The sequence below is a fragment of the Azolla caroliniana genome, unplaced genomic scaffold (assembly GCF_043228905.1).
Source record: "Azolla caroliniana isolate FFs.n. ecotype wild unplaced genomic scaffold, voAzoCaro1.0.p SCAF_6, whole genome shotgun sequence".
In the NCBI taxonomy this organism is placed as follows: domain Eukaryota; kingdom Viridiplantae; phylum Streptophyta; class Polypodiopsida; order Salviniales; family Salviniaceae; genus Azolla; species Azolla caroliniana.
This window is the reverse complement of record NW_028230441.1, coordinates 17,799,619-17,824,023: the sequence shown is the minus strand read 5'-3', so window position 1 is coordinate 17,824,023 and position 24,405 is coordinate 17,799,619. Positions and strand designations below refer to the sequence as shown.

At 42.6% G+C, this 24,405-nt stretch overlaps 1 protein-coding gene across 1 annotated transcript; it reads left to right on the top strand.

Annotated features, from left to right (window-relative positions):
- The first annotated feature begins 1,996 nt into the window (after positions 1-1,996).
- On the top strand, positions 1,997-5,568 carry LOC147863213 (FtsJ-like methyltransferase family protein). The gene is made up of 6 exons (XM_087321866.1): positions 1,997-2,141; positions 2,218-2,304; positions 4,229-4,291; positions 4,425-4,526; positions 4,833-5,055; positions 5,351-5,568. Exons 1-6 carry the CDS (start codon positions 2,067-2,069, stop codon positions 5,458-5,460), a joined length of 660 nt encoding a protein of 219 aa, XP_087177992.1. The 5' UTR covers positions 1,997-2,066; the 3' UTR covers positions 5,461-5,568.
- The last annotated feature ends 18,837 nt before the right edge of the window (positions 5,569-24,405 follow it).

Here is a 24,405-nt window from a genome sequence, read left to right as displayed (position 1 = left end):
GCTGTCGTATCCGTGCAACCAATAACTCTTCTCGACTCATCTCATTCTCCCATAGAATCGTCATCCATAAGGCAATCGTCCTCTCAATTGGCATTACCGGCTTTTGCTCGAACATGAGCTCAGTTGGCATATATCCGGTTACTAAGTTGTGCATAGTCCGGTCGGTCCACAGGGCATAAGGTAGTAGATGCGGCCAATTCCCGACTCGTCCATTGCATGCTCGTACAATCGCCTTCACAATCGATCAATGCCCGTGTTTGACCTTTTCTTCGCTTCCGGATTGTATGCCTTCGTAAGGGAGAGCTTTACTTCTTATCATTCGAACAACTCCGTCCCTTCGTGTGCATCCGGCCCCCATCAGTTGATTATAATCTTCCCTACGCATTCGTATCGACAAACGACCTCCTCAATTAAGAATTTGCACACAGATGCGATCATCTTGTTCGTTAGGGACCGACCTTCTACCTGGTTTGTCAGGTTTTCTCGCACAAGCACCATGTACCTCATCTAACCGACTCCCATCGGCATCATGACCAAATCCACCATCCACTTGAAGTGTATGGTGAGTGGGTAGATCGGATGTAGTTCACCTAGTGTCGGACGCCGGAATGCACTTGACAGCTCTCGCACGTGGATACAAAGTTATGCACATCATCATACATGCCCAACCACTAGTATTTCTCCTTTAGCTTCTTGAACGTTGCTCACATCCCTCTATGTCCAGACTAGGGACTCAACCTGAAACTCGGCCATCAGCTTTGACTGGTCTTCCTTCTTCATCACCAACCGTAGTGGTGCCTCCGTTCGCCTCTTCAAGTGCCGCCAGAGGAACCCACTTTTAAGGAAGTACACGAGCGGCCTCCTTCCAGATCCGAGCCACCTCCTTCTTAGTTCACGAGGTATCCGTCGTCAACGTGCTCAAGAATCGACCGATTAGCAACCAATCCCCTTTGTATTCGTGTTCGTCGAACACTTGTAGGATTGGTGTGCTTTGACCATCTGCTGACAGTTAGGCCATCTTGAAGAAGTCGAGGCCAACGTCTTCGCTTCTTGAAATCATGCTGACTTCATCCTCAAACCTTGCTCTCGATAGCATATCATCTATGGCATTGGTCTTTTCGGAAATGTGACGAATCTCCGGGTTTAGGGACTTTATATATGTGTGCGATCCATCTGAGCATTGCTAGATCCGGTATCACGCATCTGGATATCATCCCTCGGATGAGGAGGCAGTCCATCTTTATTATCACCTTCGTCTTGATTAGGTAGTTTTTGTCGGTCTTTACTGTCGAAACAATACCCCAGACCTCTCTCTGGACTTGGGCGTACCCTCACTGTCGCTCATTTAATACCTTTGCTCCGAATCAGATGGCCTCTTCTCCCTCTTGGTTGATTACCCATTTGATTACGGCCGGACTCGTGGCGACTGTGACATAGATAAGAACTCCTTCCTTGTTGACCACCTTCCGTAAAGCCGGTGTCGTTGTCAACATTTCCTTCAATCTTCTCATCACCGTTGTATGCTCGTCACCCCACTCAAACTTCCTCCCTTTCTTCATTAGTCTGTATAGCGGTTTGGGGATGTGCACGTAATGGGCAATCCAGATGTGGTAGAATGCACTGGCTCCAAGGAATCGTCGCACCTCCGTTGTCGACTTGTACTCATTTTTCATCTTTGATATGTAGTCTACCTTTGCAGAGGACGGTTTCCAGGAGGTCATCCCTCCTTGCGGAAAGGAACAATCAGAACTAAACCGATTGGGGTCCACATTTCCATGATATCCCTACTTTCGATAGCTAGTTGAAACTAGTTGTACACTGAGTATAAGTCGCCGACTGAGTAGATCCACCTTCCAACGAAGGCTTCAACAAACTCGTCAATGGTCGGCCCGACTCCTGCATTTCGAATCGTCACTCGATTGACTGGGTGTAGGTATGTAGTTAATCACGAGCGGACATACATACATACACACATATATATGCATATGCCTATTTTTGTACAATGGCTGCATGTGTTGGGGGTACATGGAAGCACTAAAACCTGACTTTAAACCCTAACTCTAGAAATGAGTTCTGCTCTCCCAGATTTCTTCTACAGAGAGGCCCAACGCCTCCATTACGTCGCTCGCTCTGCTTTCAAGGTAAAAGAAAAGATAAAAGGCCTAGGTTTCTTGCGTAGATTTTTTGTAAAATGACTGTTGGTAAATTTCTTGGTAGCTTTTGCAAATCCAAAAACAACATTACATCATAAAGCCTGGAGCTTCAGTTCTGGACTTTGGATGCGCTCCTGGAGCATGGATGCAGGTAGTAGCAGCTCAAACATTGATTTTGATTATTATCTACATATATACATAAGTTCGTACATTTACCCACACATAATGCACACATACACGTGTGCATACATGTACATCTACAAACATATATGTATGTATGTATGGTGCATATATATACATGTATGTATGGTGTATATATATGTATTTATGTATGTGTATTTGTAGCTATGTCGAGATAGAGCAGAATAGATTGATCGACAAATTCTAGATGGACTATTTTGTTAATGTGTGGAACGCAAAATTGAATGTGGTTGGATGCAGCTTGTAACAAAGTGGGATACTCTTGACGCCAAACTTGTGTAGGGCAGATGGATAGTTGGTGAATCTCTTCATCTGTGCCCCAACACCTTGTCTCACGTTGATGAGAATGTGAACTATCTAATATGGAAGCAAAGAGAACAGATAGTGAATAAAGGGATGCGCCCTACCATGTATCGGTGACTGGTTTCCCCGTCGGGGAACTAAATGGTTTTTCAGTTTGATGCAACATATCTAATACAGTGTGTGTGAAATATGAACACATCTTTCCTAAGCCGTGATACATTGGCCTTGCAGAAAGTCTTGTTCACAGAGGAATTTCGGCCTCAATAAATAGGAGCATGTATGACATATGTAGCTTGACTTAAGGAAAATTCACAAGAAAGTGATATTGGACATTTTCAAGATCTTTCCAAGTGAACTTAAGTGTTATTGCCCATGCTTCAAACCCAATGGAGAAGCACTACTGTTACGAATGCGTCAAAGAGGTGTTTCTTGGGGACACAACATTTAATTTCTCCAACATCACATATGTTATCCAATGCACAGAGTAGACCATTCTTGCTAGTGACTGGCAAATAGCAAATTCATTCCATCTATTATTGAAAGGAACCCTAAGCTTGAGATATTTGAAAGGGTACACTATCCACATGTTCTCTAATGCATAGTAAGCCCACTTTCCTGCTTTTAAGCAGTGGGAAGCACATTCCCTCCATCTGTGATTGGAGGGAACCTCAAGCCAAAATATTTGAAGTTTTCTACAGAGTCAAGTGGCTTATGAGAATGCATGGTTTATCCTTATTTTGAGTCTTCACAAGCATAACTTTCGTTGTGGATTGATTGAGACTCAACTTATTGTTTATACAAAAGTTTTTGAGTATGCTCATAAACTTTTGGTCATCTTCAGCAAATTGCACCACATCATTCACACAATGTGCTGAAATCAAACTCGAATGTGGTCAAAGGCAATGGATTGTATCAAAATGTGATACTCAGACTCGTGAACTTGTTCATGGCAAAGTATGCATAGCAGACAAGTCTCCTTGCATATGCCGCATATTGAAGAGAATGTGAATAGACCAACTTACAGTAAAATCCTAATGACCAACTTTCCGTGTTAGGCATCTTTTTAGTATTCCACACCTTTCTTTCTCTCTCTCTATATGCACTGTCTCACATTGAAGAGAATGTGAGTAGAGGCAACTTTCTGTAAAATCCTAATGACTAACTTTCCATGAATCAGGCATCTTACGAGTATTCCACACCATTGTGTGTGTGTGTGTATATCTCTCCATGCGTGTGTATATGTGCTTTGCCTAGTGGGGGCTGATATCATCAATAGATGGGTTTTATTAAGATTTGGCTAAAATGATGGTAAATCAACTTCAAAAAGTGTTTACCTTCCATTGTCCACCCTATGTGGTGAGAATTTATTTGGATAGAGACATCTTTAATATGTTCGATCTCATCTGAGATGTTATAAATGTAGATGGAGAATAAGAGCTTAAATTTGTATATTGGCATATCTATACATCTATACATCGATGCATATATATCTTGTATTATATTACTAATTCCAACCAGTTAAATTGGATAAAACTTATTGGCAGGGTTAATATGTTTTGTGACTTTTGCAGGTGGCTTGCCAAAGTCTTGGCCCACTTGAAAAGGGTGGTTCAGTTCTCGGTGTGGATGTTAAGGTGAAGGGTTCAGTGCATTCCATGTGTAAAAAAGAAAGAAAAGGAATTCAAATTTTAAAGCATACAAAAAAGAGAGAAAAAGTGATATATATATTTACTGAATGTGTGGATGTGTTTTTTTCTTGCAGAGCAGAAAGTAAAGGTGCCATCAGATCATTGCGACCGGAGAGTGCAAACATTATGTGGTGATGTGCTGACAATTGACCCGAACATTCTTCTACCCTATGCATGTTCGGTAAACAATCATTTTGATCGCATTTCTAAGTTATAACATATTGCTTTTTAATTTTCATTACAGAAACGTTTTATTTAAAATTTTAGGTTTTAATTTTATTTTGCCAGTATCCTTTTATAATTATCAATTATTTTTACACCTTTGCCTCATGAAAAAGCATTGATTATAATAAAAATGACTACTGATTCCCCTGAACTTATAATTGTTATTTCATACGAATATCGTGTTCCCTGATGTAAGAGATAATTTCATTGTTGATCAAAGATTTTCTTCATTAGAATTATGGTTTTGATTTGAAACTGGCAGGGCAAGGGATTTTCGGTTATACTATCGGATATGTGTCCTTCTGTATCGGGTATTGGATCAAGAGATGCAGCCCTATCTGGTGAACTTGGATTAAAGGTGTTGCAGCTGGCTTTAGGTCGCATCAATGATGATGAATCCGAATTTGATCATTTTCAAGAAAACGGACTACTTTTGCCTGGTGGTAGTCTTGTCATCAAATTATTGGAAGGCCAGGAAAGCCAAGGTTTGCAATGTTCTTTTCTTTATTTGTGCTCTCATTTTCCATGAAATCATCAAAAGGCTCTAGTGTTTTTCATGAATTGTATTTCCCAAAATATTCCTTTCTCTATTTGGCGACGTTTCCTCTCTACACATTCCTGATGGAGAAAGCGAGGGAAACTCAGATAGGGGTAGATTGGAAAGACAAAAATGAGTGAGATTAGGGGAATTTTTGAAAACGTAGTGAAAAATGAGGGCTATTTTGATCAAAGTTTCGATTTTAAGTGCACAGATGATTATCGACATTCGTTTTTTGTAAGGTTTCCCAAAGCTTTGCAAAGGGCGGTTCAAATCTACATTTTGGCTAAGACCAAAAGCCACCAGGCCCACCTCAAGAGAGATCTATTTTATAGCTAAAAATTTTAGATGATATGAGCAGTTTTACATACTTGCATTGACCTTGTTGCTTTCTAAGCTGAGGGCTTGGTAATTAAACCCTTTCTTTTGGAGTTCAATATATGAATTCTTTCCAAACAAATTCGTATGCAAAGACTTCATGTGATAATTTTTGGATGGTGAATTCTCTTTGAGTCAGCAAAAAACAGATTTCTAGGATTTGAAAGATAAATGTACTGTTGTCAATAAGAGAGCTAGAAATGTGTTAAATGGGACCATGAACACATTTACGACCAAAAATAACAATAATTCTTCATTGAATGATGCTAAGTGCACTGAAAATGATGTATTGTTTCCATACATGCATGCAATTCATAATATACATACATATATGCAACACATGATTCCAAGTCAGAATCTCTGTCCCTGCCTGTAACTCTTCTTTTTTCTTAATTAACTGAGAAATGTTAGTGTGAATAAGGTTAATGAATGGTTATGATAATTTTATCTGCGAATGTGTACATAAGCACGCTTCTGGGGCAATCTTAAGAGACATTGCTGGGTCTACTTGTCATTAAAAATGAAACAGAAGTACTAAATTTCTTCGAAAAAACAGTATCCTCTCTGAAACTTCATGTGGGTGTTGGTATTTTGCTTTCCAAAACATACATTTAGGTAGAAATGGTTGGGAGTATTTACTGAAAACATCCCTAACTTGTTTGTTACACATACCATGTATGGACATAAGTGATTGTGTGATATACCTTGGTTGGAATGAAAGTGTAGTGATACATGAAGTTCATACATGCCTTCTTATGTGTATGTTTCATTAAAAAGCAACAACATCCTGACACTTTCATTTGTTGGGCATTTACAGGAATACCTTGGACTTAAAAATTTGTTAATATTTCACTTATGTTTTGATTTAGGTGAAACTTGAAGTTTAGGGGTGTTTTGATTAAATTCTCGAAAAGTTTTTGGCATTTTATATAACATGCTTCAAAAGAAATGAACAACTCCATATATATATATATACTATTTGTGTCCTTATGTGCATCACATGTAGCATGATTAATGTGTAACACACGAACTAGTTTTTGAGATAAAATATTATAAGATAAGGCCAAAAAATCTGTGTAAAAAATTACCACTGTTCCACTTCTTTAATACATTAGGTGAAATTTGAAGCTTAACATTATTTCATTAAGTACCCAACAAGTTTTTTGGGATTTCATAAAACTCCATATATATTATGGTGTCCCTTATGTGCCAAGGTTTGAAAATGAAATCATCAAAAAGCCCCTAGTGTTTTTCACAAATTGTATTTCCCAAAATATTCCTGTCTCTATTTGGCTACGATTGATATCCCAATATTGCTAATGATGTCATCATCATTAGCTTGTGGTTAATTGTTGGATTATTTTCTTGAGGCATGCTATTGCCATTGGGCTACCGTCCTCGTCACTACCATGGGTTTGCCATTACTACTACCATTTAGATGTCAATAACGAGGTAGGCGATCAATATTCATTTTGATTGTTGATGCCATTAGCTGAGAATTGAATAACGTTGTCACATAATGATCAATTGTCGATCTCCAGACTAAAGATATAGTTGGTCTCCAAATTGAACCAACAATTGAGCCATAACTGGGTTGACAATTAATAAAAAGTCGATTGGGTTGAGCAAATCCGTGATCACAAACAACAAAAATAAGAACATGAAAATGGAAACAAAGAGGGGAATGAAGATAAGGGTGGATGATGAATATGGAGAGAATAAAGAGTGAGAGAGGATCAATGGGTGCATAAAATATAGAAATGGATAAACTCATGATTGCCATACACCCATGCCATGGCCTAATGAATAAGACATGTGATGGTGTGACAAGGGATTCATGGGATCAAGTGCTTTTTAAGAAGTTATCCCAAGAGTATGACAAGTATTTTCTATTTGATCCAATTAGCCAACAAGTTAGAGTATTTTCTAACTATAATTTCTTTTTTGCCTAGGGAATTAGAAATATATAACACATATTTTTACAAAAGTTAGGGCTCTAAATAGTCCACTATTTAAAGTGATGATTTTGTAATGAAAGTAACTCAGGTAGTCCTTTGTTCTAATTAGGGTTTATGGACAAATATTCAATGCCAAAGCCTAAAAAAATATAATGTTTTGTAACCATAGATTGACATATTCGCATTCGTGGGGTTTTCCATTCGAATGCAAACGAATACGAATACGAATACTAATATAATTGATGTAATATATTTGGAACTCATTTCAAGTAGCAATATGTTTTCAAAAGTACATAAAGAGAAAGGAAGGGTGTTATTTAGAAAGGAGTCTAAGAAGAACGATAATTTTGTTCCCACATGACATTTATTAATGCCTTTTGGGCCATTGGCAAGAGATTGTATGCATTTGGAAGTAAATTCTTTAAGAGCTATGTCGCCCAACCTAGAACTACCATTGTATCCTATATTCATTTAAATATATATAACCAGTTTTGGCATTTTGTTAATCATTGAAACAAATAAAAAGTAAGACATGTGGAAGCATGGTTCGCCGCACTTTTAAAAACAACCTAATGGGCATTGGAACAAAAAGTTAAAGAGGAAGAGTTGAAGGGGACAAGTTTCCAGTTAAGTATTAATTAGCGTGATTATGAAGTAAGATTTGGAAAGACATGTCAAACTCATTTTTTAAGACAATGATATGGGTTTTTGGCAAATGTTAAGGCAAAAGAATGTACTCCTTGCAATGAAGGCGAAGGCTTCACCATTTCCAAGTGAACCATTTTTGCTATAATTTATGATGCATCTATGCCAATTAGTGATATGATATGTTATACTCACCATGGTTTAAGAATGATATTGAATTACATTGGTACAATGCATTCAATAAGAGTTAAAAAGAGTGAACCGCATGTAAGAGTATGCCTAGTGTAAAGTTGCATATTATGGTTCTATGTTCATATAATATGTAAAGTCACTCAATTGAGTTGTGGTTGCAATAAATGGAGCAACCTTAACATTTTATGCAAAACTTGAGATTAGAGCTATTGAATCCTAATTTTATAAGCTAGAGGCCATTATTGTACATGTGTTGTCAAAGTGTTAAAAGTTGTGCATTTTTTGTCCTTACCTCCATAGAGTTTCTAATAGTTAAAATATGTTAAAAAACATTTATTGGATAAGATATTAGCTTTGCTATTTACACAAATCATTAGGTGCATGCCATTTTCTATACGATTTCCTAGAAATGTGGTTGACACATTCTACTTTGAGAGAAGATAGATTATCTAATAGAAAATTATCCAAGGTTTAAGAAAACAATACAAATCTTTACGATGTCCAATATGGAAATTGGAAGAGATCACCTATTTTCATAAAAATAGGTTTTCGATAAGGAAACATTTAAATTTCCATGTTTAGGTTTTATCCATAGATTTATTCGTGCTAAGACAATTCCAAAATTGAAGAAAATCATACATTCATTTAAATGATGTACTTTTGGCTTTGGGGTATAAGCTTCATTGATCAACTTTGATAGCATGGGAAGTGTGAAAGCATCACATCATGCTAATTTCTTTGAGAACCTACTAAACATTTGTTCGATATGATCATGCGTATGACCAACTAGTAAGAAGTTGACCTTAATCTTCTTAAACAAGCCATTCTCTATTAGCATGCTTAAATAACTGAAAACAGTTGAGTTTTTGTTTTTTCTGGTTGTGTATTCGAGTTGCACATATAGAATGGGCGGGAGTATACTTGGGCAAGATTGTAACACTCTTTGCATGCCTGTGACTGCAAGATTAGGGTGATTGTGGATATTAGGCCTTATTGTTAGAGAATAAAACAAACAACCTATTAAATGCATTTGTACAAGGCATTCATCTCCAATGTCCTTTGGCAACCTTGGAAAGTGTGGTAAACAAGTTTTCTTTTGATCCAGACCATCAATAATCATACACATATACCTTTTGGGTGATTGAAGAGATTATTGTCGGTGATGCATAACTTTAGAACATTCCAAAGCTTAACTTTCATGATGTTCTTTTAATAGATTCTTGTAATTCTTTATTTCTTCATCTGATCTCCCACCCTTTGTCATACTTTTTAAACCTGCACATATTGAACAAACATCCATCCGGACCTTACGTAGTATAAACACAATGTTAAATTGCAACCTCCATAATCTTTTGAAATGTCGATATTGTATGTAAGGTACATCTTCTAACAACATGTCATCTGTATATGCTTGATAAACCTCAAGACGGGTGAAGTTATCAGACAAACGCAATCTTCCAATAATAGGCATAGATCTCCATCCAATTAATAACATGGCACCCTATAATACCCTTACAACATAGTCTTGTCAAAAGGTATCCACAACCCCTTTACTAGTCGTAGTTGTATTCTTTGAAGCCTCATGTTACCAATGCTATGGGCAATTTTGAAAGAAACTCTACAACACTTAGTATTCAGTCCAAGGAAATATTCAACATGCATCGAACTAGCCCCTATGGTGTGATCCCTTACAAGTTGCATATGTGAAATAAGGAAAGTATCTTGTTCCTCACCATTAAGTGATAAATACTTTTGCCGCATAACCCTTAAGTTTGCCTTTCCAAATTTAGAAAGACAGAGATTCCCACAACATGAATTGCTTGTATCAAAAACTATTTCACGATTTAAACACAAAAAGTTAAATCTCTTAATACTAACTTGTCGACAAACAACTCTTCTAAATGTGAGAGGCTGATTTATGCAAGCATTGTCACTAGAGGTATCATCCTTGTCAATTTTTGCACACCTTCTGCTCATTTGGATACCACTTTGTCCAAGGCAGTTCAAAGGTTCGATCGAGAAAAGCAAGTTTGAGCTATTGCCAACATTATAGTTCATGGTTTGACCGGGGCCCTTAAAAACACTTGGGCGATTATACTCATCATTTGAGAATAATGAGTTGTTAGATAAAGCATAAGGGTTCATAGAAAATAAAGACATTCTACTTTAAGTAGAAGACATCATGAGTAGCCAAGTTGTTGCAACACCTTCAGTCTAACTTTTCTCAATTACTATCTAATATATCACAATCACAGGTAACTGCATCAGAAATAAGTAGCAACAAAATGGCAGTAGTTCGAAATACAAGTAGCAAAATATAGAATTATGTGAGAAAATTGGAAAGGTGAGGTCAATATTTGAGTAAATTGGGATAGTGAGGTCAATATTTGAGGAAACTGGGAAACTAAGAACAAATTTATGGAAAAGAAACAGAATGTCTAGAAAATTGGAGTAGTTGGTATAGCCCAAAACAGAATTCAGAAATTGATAGAAACAAATATGAAAATGAAAGTGATTCTCATGGAAATGGAAATAAGGTTGGACAACAAAATCCAACATCGATAGCATGTACTGAACCATCTGAAAACTCTGGTAGTAAGTTAGAATCAAATGCTTGGAGTGGAAAAAATGCAAGACATAAAAAATATGATGATAAAAAAGGAAAACAGAAGATGCTAGAATATGAAATGTTTGATGAAGGATCTGTTGGGGCTTGTCCACTCAAGTGGAGCCCATAACATTGAGTCGGCTGAACGCCGAATAGGCTTAGGGCAAATTATAAGAAAAGTTATAATTAGTTGTATTTATATTTATATATATGTGTATGCCTTTTTCTTTTTGTATGTTTTTTTTGGGTGTGTGTCTTGTGTGTGTGTGTGTGTGTGTGTGTGTGTGTGAACACAGATATAGACGTAGGACTACAAGAAGACAAAACAAATAAAAACAAAGAAAAGAAAAAGGGAGAGAGCGTGACCTATTTTTTACATAGAAAAACAAAAAACAAATTGAGAGAAAAACAGAGAACAAAAGAGTGAGAGCAAGAGGAAGAGTGTTCTACCAAAGTGCAAAAGTGGAGACAGAGACCTATGAGGGGCTGTTCGCACTATTAGAGAACCATGATTGAACAACAACTATCCTGTCTACTTTGCATTAGGTTTCTTCGTTTCATGTTTTTTCTTGTTTCCATTTTTGTTAGTTTTTCTATCCACCTAGTTGGGTGAGGAATTGTAATCAAGGCTACTGCCTTAGCATATACATCCCTCTAGTCAAAGCTAGAGAGGTTGTATTCGTTTGTACTAAGAAAAATAGTGAACTTGTTTTGAACCCGAAGGGGTTCCGTGGTTTTTCCCTATTTTGGGTTTTCCACATTAATTTGTTTTGGTGTACTCTCATTTTCTGTCTTATTGTTTCATCTATTGTTTAATTTGTCTTGATTCAGTTGGTAGTCCAAATCATCCCGATTCGGATCCATATTCCTAACAAGTGGTACTAGAGCTGAGGTTCATACCCTCCGCAAATTTGGAATATGGATGAGTCATTACGTGGGATGATTAAGTTGACCGAACCCAACTACTCCATTTGGAAGTCCAAAATGAGGGACATGCTAGTATGCAAGGACTTGTGGTTGCCCGTACTACATGGTACGAGCAAACCCGAGAACATAGATACATTAACTTGGGATGCCATGTGTCTAAAGACATCTGCATACATCCGATGTTTCATAGACATGAGTCTATATAACAATTTCGGTGATGAAACCAAAGCAAACGAGTTATGGAGAAAAACCGAGAGTATGTTTTAGACCAAAAATGCTTTGAATAGAGTCTCTGTGTTTAGGAAACTTGTAAGAGTTAGGTATCAAGATGGCTCTAGTATGGCAGAGCATCTTAATACGTTTCAAGGACTTATAAGTCAAATTGTCTCTCTAGATATACCTCTAGCAAATGAGGTGTTGACCTTGTTATTGTTAGGCTCTCTCCCAGATAGTTGGGAAACCCTTGTTGTGACGCTTGGGACCGCAACGCAACAAAAGGACCTAACATTGGACATGCTTAAGTCGAGTCTTCTACATGAAGAAGCATGAGTCCAACTTTGACCCTAAGGCCTTAGTCATAGAAAACAACTCCTCTAGAGGAAGAAACCATGCTAGGGGTTCACAAAATCACAGAAATAATTCTAAGGGGAGGTCTAAATCTAGAAATAGGAAAGACTCTAAGAAAGACTTCACATGTCATTATTGTGGTGGTCCAAACCACTATGAAAGAGATTGTAGGAAGAAAAAGAGGGACGAAAAGAGTGGAATTACTGACAATAAGAAAAATAATTCCATGACAGTCGCATGTGATGGTGATATCATCATCGCGTGTGATGATGCTTGTGTCAGTTTAGCATCCCAACAAACCGATTGGATTATCGATTTCAGAGCCTCGTCATATGCCGATGGTGACTTTGGTAAAGTCAAAATGGCTAACCACGACGTTATTGAGGTTTTTGGCATAGGAAATATAATTCTGACCACGGACATGGGTTGCAAACTAGTATTAAAAGATGTTAGGCATGTACCAGACATTTGGTTGAATATTATTTTGTAAAAGAATATGTGTGCGGAAGCGTATGCGAAACACAGAGTACATAGTTTGGAGAACAACAGTTTGGTAAAACACAGAAAACGCAGAGATGGAGATGGAGAGGGGGAGAGAGAGAGAGAGAGAGAGAGAGAGAGAGAGTAGACAACTCAGTTCTATTTCAAAAAGTAGTGACACTTTGTACATACTTCGTGCTCATTGAGCACCTTTTATACAAGCCTTGACTATCGGGCTGACACAAGTACTGACAATACTTGACTGCTCATAAATGTGCCTACTACACTAACTCCCAAAATTATTCCTTACGAGGAATACCATATTAACGGCCTTTCGGTTTACGCACTGATACAACCATGTTATGCGTACTGTTTTACACACCTAGTCTACGCACCCAATGTTGAGCTTGTCACTCAACACTCCCCTTCAAGCTCAACTTGAAGCTCCGCATGCTCCTCCGGATCTTCACTCCGGCTTCTCCTGGCTTCACGCCTTGCTCGCGCTCCTCGACCTGTTTGATTCCGCGCTCCTCGACCCTTGTGGTCGGCTAGTCTACTCATTTGGCTCTTCTCAGCTCCCTTGCTGTTGCGGTGTTGGCGCCTCTTCCGCTGCCCTTTACTCCACTTGGCTCTCAGTCGATTCATAATATCCGAATCGAACATTCTGATTGAACCGAACTCTTTCGATTCAATTCCATTTTCGCTCGAATTGGCTGTCTCCAATTCGTCTTCTGTTTTCAGGCCTTTGACAATGTCAGACCATGTTTTGATTTTGGCCTTACTGCTTGTTCGGCTGTCTTTTGCTCCTCCCTAAGATTACGACCCTTGCTTCCTTCTTCGGCTTTTTTAGCCAGCCCGAAATCGAATTCTCCATCCGACTCCACGTCTCAATCAATTTCGCTCTTTCCATGATCTTGTTCCTGTTCTTCCTTTCTCCCCCTCAAGTTCGGCGTGTCAAGGTGACGCAACCCAAGCTCACCTGAGAAATGCCGCAACTTGTCGAAACCAAGAGGCTTGGTGAAAATGTCGGCTACTTGTCGATCCGTCGGAACATTCGCTAGTTCGACGTCACTGAAAGGACCGGCTCGCGGACAAAATGGTAATGCACCTCAATGTGCTTGGTCCGGGCGTGGAATACAGGGTTTTTCGTAAGGTGGATACTGCTAAGGTTGTTGCAATAGATTATCGTTAGATTAGACACCTCTACATGCAGATCCCGTAACAGTCGTTTCAGCCAAATGACTTCACATGTAGCGACAATCGCCCCTTGATATTCGGCCTCTGTGCTCGCCAGTGCTATTGTCGGCTGCTTCTTATTGCTCCACGTGATCGCCGCACTTCTTAATGAGAAGGCGTATCCGGATATGGATCTACGATCACTGGCGTTTCCGGCCCAATCAACATTTGTGTAGCCAACCAATTGTTCGGCTACGCCTGGCCGATATAGCAACGCCATGTCTTTCGTGCCGCAGACATATTGCAATATCCTTTGCACGCACTGAAAGTGTTCGGCCGTAGGTTGCGACATAAACTAACGGATCAGTCTGACCAGGTAGCTAAGGTCCGGCCTGGTGAGCGTGAAATATATCAGGCTTCCGATAATCTGTCGAAACCGTGTCGGGTCGCATGCCTTTCCCGAATCTCGGCGAAGCTTTGCGTTTCTATCTAGAGGGGTTGAGATGGGCTTATAGTTGGCCATCCCGAACTTGAAGATCATATTTAGCGCGTAATGACGTTGGCTGATCAATATGCCTTCGGGGGCGCGGATCACTTCGATCCCAAGGAAGTAATGAAGGTCTCCAAGATCCTTCATTTCGAATGATGCCGCAAGATGAGACTTTACACGATGGATTTCGTCCAGGTCGGCACTGGCAATGACTAAATCATCAACATATAGTAGAAGGCTAACCGGTCCATGTTGACCTTGTCGAACGAATAATGAAGAGTCTGACTTGGACGTCGTAAACCCCATTCTATGCAACCATTGCGTAATCTTTGCGTTCCAAGCTCGCGGGGCTTGCTTAAGTCCATATAGTGACTTCTTCAGTCGGCAAACTGCCGAAGTGTTTCGTTCGGATAGAAATTTGGGGGGTTGTACCATGTCCACCTGTTCCTCAAGATCACTTTGCAAGAACACGTTCTTTACATTCATTTGATGTAAGTGCCACCCCTTTGCTGCCGCGACGGCTAGCAGAACTTGCATGGTAGTCATCTTCGCGACATGCGCGAAGGTCTCGTCGTAGTCCACACCGTGCTTCTGCGCGTAGCCTTTCGCAACTAAATGGGCTTTATAGCGGTTGACAGAGCCGTTTGTGTTGTACTTGACCTTGTACACCCATCAACATCCAATTAGCTTTACACCCTTTAGTGCGTCAACTAGGTCCCAAGTCTCATTATCAGTCAAAGCGCGCATCTCTTCCTCCATCGCGGCACACAAGTTTGCATCTTTCGCCGCTTCTGCGTAGCTCTCCGGCTCACAGACTTCCGCCACTCACGTCATGTACGTGTAATGATGCGCCATGTACTCATTATACCCATATCTCTTTACGGGGTTCCTCAAGCGGGTAGATCTGCGTAATTCAAGATTACCTGATTTCACAACCTTTTCGGCTAATGTCGACCTCTTCCGTGGAGGTTCCTTTTTAGTTTGCCCGTAGTCAGACTCGCTTTGACCTGACTTGGCATTGTCGAAATCGTACTCCGACATCTTTTTCTTCTCTTTCTCCTTGCGCGTTGTCGTGAAGATTTTCGGCAATAGTGTGAAACTTGTGAGGAACATACGAAATCGAATGTGGTTCTTCTCATGAAATATAAAACAATTATAGTGAAGATACTATTTTAAATAAGTTTAATATCTTGGTACAAAACGATGGAGGTCTTGAAGAGCTTTTGAATGCACTTTGCTACATGACAAACGGTCAACTAAGTGTGAAGTTATGTGGGTATGAAGTTTGCAAAGAAAAAGAGAAAAATAAAAAAAATGTGAGATATCCCATATAGACAGGACAAATAAGGATCTCACCAAATATAAGGCAGAGCAAAAGCGTGGAGAATAGAAAGGATGAGTTGAATGACTTGACGAATGGATGTAGCCAAGTTCATTGGTTTTGGACGGCGACGGCATCCGGAACCGGACGGATGGACGGTGACGGAATTGAAACGGGACGGACGACGACGGATACAAATCGGACGGATCGGTTGGGTCAATTGATCGCGGTGCATGATTTTTAAAGATATTTGGTCCAAAAGCCTAATAGTATTTTGTGCTTTAAAAGGGATGTAAGCAAGACTTGAACCTTGCACCTCTAAGATATGAGGCAATAGACTGGTGACCAGCATCTGGCATCCGGTGACCTTGGGATGCGAACCAAACCGGGCCAGACCGAACGGATGCAAATCAGACGGATCGGTCGGGTCAGTTGATCGCGGTGCATGATGTTTTAAAGATATTTGGTCCAAAAGCCTAATAGTATTTTGTGCTTTAAAAGGGATATAAGCAAGACTTGAACCTTGCACCTCTAAGATAAGAGGCAATAGAATTACCACTAGGCTATGTCATTTCCTTATAAATATTTTTCCTATTATTATAGTTTTACATGTAAATTCTCATATTAGAGCTTGATTGAGTGACATGTGATGCATGAGCGCCAAATGGCAAACATGCATCACATGCATTCGATGCATTGTATGCATGTCTTGTACCCTCACATGCATCATATGCATGGGAGCATCTATAAAAGGGTGGATGAAAAAGATCAAAGGGGAGCTATGTATTAATCAAGAAATTAAAAGGAAGAAAATTCGTTATCCAATTGATGTATTAATCTTGTTCTTCAAATCTAAAGTCAAGAGTTCAATCTTAATCTCTCTCTCAATCTAAAGTCAAACATTTTATCTTATCACAATTTCTCTCTCTTTCAATCGATCTTAAATCCTTTCTCGCTAAAGCTAATGCAAACTTTGAGTCCTTCCGGTCTAGAACCCCGGCGGTTCCGCCTCAGGATCCGCACCTAGTGACAGATCTTCACAACAGTGTAAACCGTCTCCTCGGTTCTTTACGCGGGGACATCACGACTGAGTCTCCACTACTCACCGTCTCTTCAATAGGTTGGTCATTTCGGCTCAACCCTTCATTCGGCCCACTTAGCCGAAATGAGATCAGACTCTCTCTCTTAGAGCTCCAATTTCCTCATCATGTGGAGGCATCTCAACCTCGCTGACTTCTTCTTCAGAATTCGGAATGGAGTCATGAGGTATTGGAGGGGAAGGGAAGTACCACGAAGCGGACTCGTCGAACACGACATCTCGACTTACGCACACTTCCTTTGTTCGGGGGTGATAACACTTATACCCCTTCTGCTCATTTGGATAGCCGACTAAGATGCACTTTTCGCCTTTGGCGTCCATCTATCTCCTCTTTTCCGTCGGCACATGCACATATGCAATGCTACCGAAAATCCTCAAGTGTGCCAAGTTCGGCTTCTCGAAATTCAATTCATGTGGCGATGCTCCTCCATTAGCAGAAGTCCGATTCTACAGGTAGACAGCCGTCCTCACGGCTTCAGCCAATAGAATTTTGGCATATGATTCTCTTCAAGCATTGCCCTGGCCGCTTCTTCGATTGTCTGATTCTTCCGCTCGGCCACGCCGTTCTGCTGCGACGTGTATCTACACGAGAATTCGCGTCGAATTCCCTCCTTCTGTAGATAACTTGTGAATTGGTCGGAGAAGTACTTCTTCCCCCCATCAGCCTGTAGGCATTTGATACTACGCCATGTTTCCCTTTCCACAAGGCTCTTCACCTTCAGGAAACATGCGAAGACTTCGCTCTTCTTCGCGATCGTGCATACCCATGTGTGCTGAGTGAAGTCGTCGATGAAGGTTACAAAGTAACGGCTTCCACTGAAACTCACGTTCTGTGTTGGACCCCACACATCCGAATGAATCAAATCCAAAGGATTTTGACTACGATTACGCTCGTTGGGAAATGGAAGTCGGTGTTGTTTTCCCATCTGACAGGCTTCACAGACTTGGCCATTCCAGCCTCGAAATTTTGGCAAGCCGAACACAATGTTCTTCGTTTTCATTTCGCGAAGCCGCGGGAAGTTAATATGGCCAAACTGCTTATGCCACAGGTCGATGTTCGACTCAACCTTCTGCCCTTTTGCAAACATAGTGGTGCCCACATTGTTGGTTTCGAGGATAAACATCCTCCCTTCACGATACCCTTACGCAATTATCTTACCTTCCTCTTCTATGAAGCAACCGAGATGCGTGAATCGAACTTGCATACCTTGGTCGACGATTTGTCCGACCGACACAAGGTTCGTGGTTATTGTCGGGATGTGCAACACGTTCATGAGCTTCCCTTTCTACCCGACGTGGCTGAGGGGAACTTCACCGACATGTTCGATGGTATGCGGAGTGTCGTCTCCGGTTTCGACCACTCCTTGTTTTTCCAGCCTCTCCAAGTACGAGAACCATTGCTCGTGACTTGTCATATGATTTGACGCTCCGGAATCAACATACCACACCTCGCTCGATTTTGAGGTGTTCATGGCCATCGAATTGGCCTTGTCCTTCATTACAAAGGCAGGGCCCGATCCATTTCCGGCTCGTTCGGAGCCCTCAGTGTAGTGTGACTTTTGACGCCTTCCTGCGTTTCTCCCGTTTGATCTGGCTTTATCTGAGTCGGCTTTCTTTATCCAACACTCACTCTCCTTGTGGCCTTTCTTGCCAGAATACTAGCATTCTGTCGCGGCCTTCTCTCGCCAGCTTCCGGCGCCGCTATGACTCCCCCTGCTTCCGGAGGGTTCGGAATTGCTTCAGGCATTTGGATTATGCCGTACATTCTGCTCTTTTTGGCCGCCTTCATTACGCGCTGATCCGCTTCGTCCACCACGAACACGGGGCCTATCTTCCTCTATGTACAACATCTTGCTGTCAACATGCGAACTTGTCGACGCACCCGCATGATTTTCCTCCACGAGCAACATTGACTGAAGCTCAAAGAACATAGGCATATTCTCCCTTGTACAGAATGCCCCGAACTTTGACGCTAACCCACCAAGACAAACCTGCACCATCTCATCTTCCTTGACGTTCACGTTGACGGAGGCGAGAGAGTCACAGATTTCTTTGAGTTTGGAGGTGTAATCAGCCACCGACATATCTCGTTGTCGAACATTGCTTAACTCCTGCCTAAGTTGAAGCTTCCTGGCTGTGGTGCTAGCGACAAAATTCTTCTTGAGATTCACCCACGCATCCTTTGGCGTCTTGGCATCCCGAATATAGCTCAATAGCTAGTCGCTCACACAAGACGCAAAGCAGTAGAGAACTATACTTGCCGCCTGTTCCCAAGCCGAAAAATCCCTATGTGTCGATTCGGGTATTGTATCATTATCTCCTTCGACATAACTCCAGTAGCCATGACCGAACAGGTACTGGTGCATCTTGTACGACCAAGATACGTAGTTACTCTCGTCGAGCTTCTCAATCGGTAGCGAGCTTCCCATTCCTTTGTCCATGTTGCTATCTTATCTTTTCTGAAAACCAAGAATAACAACTCAACTATGTCACCATCGCAAGCTTTTCTATCGGCAGCAAAGGACTTCAACCCTCGCACTTTGATACCATGTAAAAGAATACGTGTGCGGAAGCGTATGTGAAACACAGAGTACATAGTTTGGAGAATGACAGTTTGGTAAAACACAAAAAACCCAGAGATAGAGATGGAGAGGGACAGAGAGAGAGAGAGAGAGAGAGAGAGAGAGAGAGAGAGAGAGAGAGAGAGGAGACAACTCAATTCTATTTCAAAAAATAGTGACACTCTATACACACTTCATGCTCAGTGAGCACCTTTTATACAAGCCCTGACTATCGGGCTAACACAAGTACTGACAATACTTGACTGCTCATAAATGAGCCTACTACACTAACTCCCAAAATTATTCCTTACGAGGAATACCATACTAACGGCCTTTCGGTTTACGCACCGATACGTCCACGTTATGCGTATTGTTTTACGCATCCAGTCTACGCACTGGGTTACAGATTGTGTTACGCACCCAATGTTGATCTTGTCACTCAACATATTTCAGCCAATAAGCTTGATGATGAGGGTTTCACAAATTCCTTTGGTGAAGGAAAATGAAAGCTCATCAGAGGCTCACTAGTATTAGCAAAATGTCTAAAACAGAATTCCCTCTGTGTACTTCATGTTGTGGTGTCTGACGGAGAGGTAAATGTAGCCAACAAGGATGCCTCGATTGAGCTATAACATAAGAGACTTGGGCACATGAGTCAAAAGGGACTCGATGTTCTAGCAAGGAAGAACATCCTCCCGAACATAAAAGATATGCACTTGGAAACTTGTGTTGATTGCTTGGTTGGCAAACAACACAGAGTTTCCTTTCAACATCTTGACGGAAACCCAACGTTCCTTATGCGCAAGGCTCAGCCACAACCGAGCTTAGAATGATACACAGAAAAACGGGAAATACAACGCGACACAAAGAAGGAGAGAATACACAGGAGGTTTACGTGGAAAACCCCAAACTAGGGGAAAAACCACGGCAGCCCACAGGCTGCAAACTGTCGCTATGTAGGAATATACAACAGTGAGTTCACTGAGGCACCGACCTCGTGCTCACAAATCTTCGCCACAGGCGGCGGTTACAACAGAGGCAACGACCTCTTTCTCTCTCTCTCTCTCTCTCTATACAGTTACGCACACTGATCTCATACAAAACAGAAAAATGACAACAACCTCCTTAAAGGTTTGCCCTAAGTCATATTTATACTAATATGACTTTTCGGCTATTTACAAATGTAGCCTCGATGGGCTCTCAAAAACATATTTACGAATATGTCTCTTCCTCCAGTTCGTACCGGGTGTGCATCATCCGGCTCTCCGTAGCCGGGTACTCCTCATCCGGTTCACACCGGGCCTGCCGGCCTCGGCCGAGTTTGTTCGTCGGCACTGTTCTTCTCCCAACCCATCCGGAGGGACCTGTCTCCCAACACATCTGCCCCCCAAAAGAAAATTTCAGCCATTGGAATTGGTGCACACGGACTTGTGCTATATGAAAGATAGAACTCTTGGGGGAGCACTGTACTTTGTTGTCACATTTATCGATGACGTCTCGAGGAAGTTGTGGTGCTTTGCATTAAAGACTAAAGATCAAGTGTTTGAAATCTTTAGGAACTTTCATGTAAGTGTGGAAAGAGAAACTGGAAGAAAGCTGAAATGTATCTGTGCCGATAACGGCGGTGAATATTAGGGACAATTTGAGGAATATTATCGTGAGGATGGACCTACCGACAATGGCTAGAGTGGCTTAGGAAGTGGGTTACCAAAGTGGCCGACCGAGTGGAAGTGGAAAGATTGGAAAGGTTGGAAATTGATGGCGGTACCTGTTAACTCTTCGGGCCGGACAATGGCCTAACACAGGGTGTCTACGGGAGACACTTCACCAAAGGGTGTTATGGCAACCGGATTAGACTTCAACGCTTAATCCGACTTAATTAAGTTACTTATGAGGATCGTCTTTCATAACACACGCGTAAGATATAACAATTAAGACAGAATGACAATTAACATAGAGAGATAACAACACTTAAGCTTTCATTAATTAACCGCTAACTATTACATTGTATCCGGGCCTTTAAATAGGTTTCCGGTCTGTATTACAAAACGGTGCCATCCACACCTGTTCGGGATCGGTCCGGATCTGGAACGGCATACCGTTTCCGGTCCGCCCGTCCACACTCATAACTTAATTACAACCACATTCCTATTACTTAATGAACTCTCGGTTTCCCACTCTGGACTCCTTTGCCGGCCGGTAACACATGGCACGCCCGTGGGACAGTACCTTGTACGTCGAATCCACAACCGACCCTTGCTATTCTTCGTCCAAAATGTTCAGAATGCTTTGTTCGAGAGGCTCCAATGCTTCATCTGGAAGTGGTTGTTGCTGCTTTGTTGATGTCTGCTGCGGTGGGTCCGTTGGTGGTTGCTGCGGCTGCTCCTCCGTTTGTGGCTCTGACACCGGCGTCTCCGTCGTTGCTCCCTGCGTTGTAGTGGTCTCCGGTTGACTGGTTCCCGGCTGGTCCTCAGCCGGCGACGGTTCCTCATCATTAAGGTTAACCGTTGCCGCTTCCCGTGCTTTTTCTTCCCGAACCCGGGACCACTCGTAGCTTTCAAACTGGATTTGAGCGTCCAACCTATCATCGTCTAGCTGAGCTACGAGCTGCTTGACTTGCGCCAGCTGTTCATCTGCCAGGACTTGGAAGTCGTCGGCCAGCTCGTCCCGTATGGCGGTGAAGTCCTCGGAAGTCAACGTATAACAATCATCTCCTTCCTTCCACCTGTTTGCCACATCTGCCTGTAGCAACTGGAGTTCCGCCGCGTTTTGTGCCCACTTTGTCCACCATTTTACGGAGCTTTCATCAATCAAGTGTTTTGTCTGATTCAGCCATGCCCGGAGGATGGACTGAATCCGGCTTGTTCCCAATTGCGATTTGGTTTCCGCCGCTTGCCATTCCTCCTTCAGTTGTTTGATGATTTTGATGTTGTCCTCCGCCTGCGCCTTGTAATGCGTCAATTGCCTTTGATATGTGCTTTGTAATTTCTGCAATACTATTGACGCTCTCTCTTTGTCTTCCTGCTGCTGCCTCTGGAGCTCCATCCGGACCTTCTCCGCCTCATCCAAGCGTCTTGTATTTTCCGCTCGTTCTTCGGCGATCGCCGTCGCGGCCCGATCAACTGCCTGCTGGAGCTCGGCCATCCGTTCTTTATGCTCCGTTTCCAGCCGTTTGTAGTCCCAGTGCAGGTGCTCAAAATCATCCGTCTTTTGCTTGAGCCGTGCGTTGATCTGACGACGAACCCGGTCCTCGCGGTCCTTCTGCTGGCGGAGCTCTTCCTTTAGCCGTTCAATCTCTGTTTCCGCCGTTTTCCGCAGCTTGTCCTTTTCCTGCAGCACTTTGTCTTTCTCCTCCTTTAGCCGGTCGTACGCTTGATGGCCTTTCCGGAGGCTCTCCTCTGCCCGGCGGAGGTTCTTAGCAGTCTTCTTTAATTCGGCTTCGGCCGCCGTCTTCAATTCTCGTTCACGGCTCCTTAGCGCTTCTTGTGCGGCAAGTTCATCTCTCAATTCCGCAAGCTCCTAAGCTTGCGCCGCATCTCTCGCCTGAACGGTTTCCGTTGTCGGGGTCTTATTGCTTTGTACAGGTCGTTCCATTTCTTTATTCTGTACACTTACCGGAGTCACAGGTGATTGGATTCGTGTTGCCGTTAAGGCCATTTTGGCCATCTCTGTTGTGACCTGATCCAAGTCTTTTTCAAGGCACCGGATTCTGGACCGGGCCGTCTCTAGTTGTTCGGTTGTGACGAGCAACCGTTCGCTTTGCGCTCTTTCTTCCGCCTCAATATACCCCACTGCTCCGACTATCTGTTCGCCTATCCACCGGAGCCACAGGCTACCGGTGCCTTGTTGTGCTTGCACGGAGGTTTGATAGATGGGCTCACTTGTAGATGGGTGGTCCCGCCTGGTTGCGCCGAGTTGCAGTTCCGTTTCTGCCTGTGGACCACCCTGCTGTCCTGATTCCCCTTGCGTTTCTTCTTGGCTGACCGAGGGAGGCTGCATTGACCTTTTCGGCTCTGGCGGGATGGGACTTGCCGGTGTTGCCGGTGGTGCCGGGGCTTCTATTTTTGGTGCCATATGCACCGGTTCCGGTTCCTTCCTTGGCGTGGGAGTCTCAGTATGGGGAGCCGGTGTTCCCTCTGTCTGAGGGTCCGAATGTTTCCCGGCTGCCTCAACGGTCCTTGCTGACGACCGTCGCTGGAGGTGCTCCGTAGGCTCCTCCTCTATTTCATCCTCCTGAGCTCCGGCATTGAGTTTTGCCGCCAAGGGGTCCGCTTCTCGATTCACCGGTCTGCGGAGTGTGACCTTTACGGGCCGTGCCGATGGTTCCTCCTGCGCCTCCGTTGGGCGCTTCCGGCTGTCGCTTCCTGCTGCCGCCTGTTCTGCATCCGCCGCCTTTCCCTTAGTGGCCTTAGAGGCCAATAGCTGTTGCCGTTTGGAAGCCGTCCTTGGGGTGCCGTCCGCCACTCTTCCTCGCTTCTTGGACTGAAGGGGCTGGACGGGTGGCACAAGCAAGGTGAGCCACTGCGTTACGGCGTGCCATATCCTCCGTCCGTCTCGGCCTTCTTTGCCGTCTTTGCCTCTGACGATCTCGATCGCCGCACACAACCCGTCTGCGATTAATACCGGCCAATCCACCTTGATCCCTTCATAGGTGGCGATGATCATCCCTGCCCGGTTCTGCGGCATGACAGGGGGTCTAGGGTACACGTGGCCGTATTCATGGAGCACACGAGCAATTTCGCGGAACAACATATCTCCGCCGCCCTGTGTCCGGTAGCCCTTGCTGGCTAGAGAGTACTCACCAAAATACCTGATGAGTTGCTCCGGGGTTGGATTGTCGATCGTGATTATGCCTCCCTCCGGAAGGCCTGTTAACGCTCGAATCGCCTCTGCCG

Bases quoted from the DNA above. Each gene is read 5' to 3' on its own strand.
- LOC147863213 (XM_087321866.1), top strand. From the start codon at position 2,067: ATGAGTTCTGCTCTCCCAGATTTCTTCTACAGAGAGGCCCAACGCCTC. The intron at 4,527-4,832 runs GTAAACAATCAT...TGAAACTGGCAG, and splicing joins TTCTACCCTATGCATGTTCG to GGCAAGGGATTTTCGGTTAT. The intron at 5,056-5,350 runs GTTTGCAATGTT...GTTTTTTGTAAG, and splicing joins GGAAGGCCAGGAAAGCCAAG to GTTTCCCAAAGCTTTGCAAA.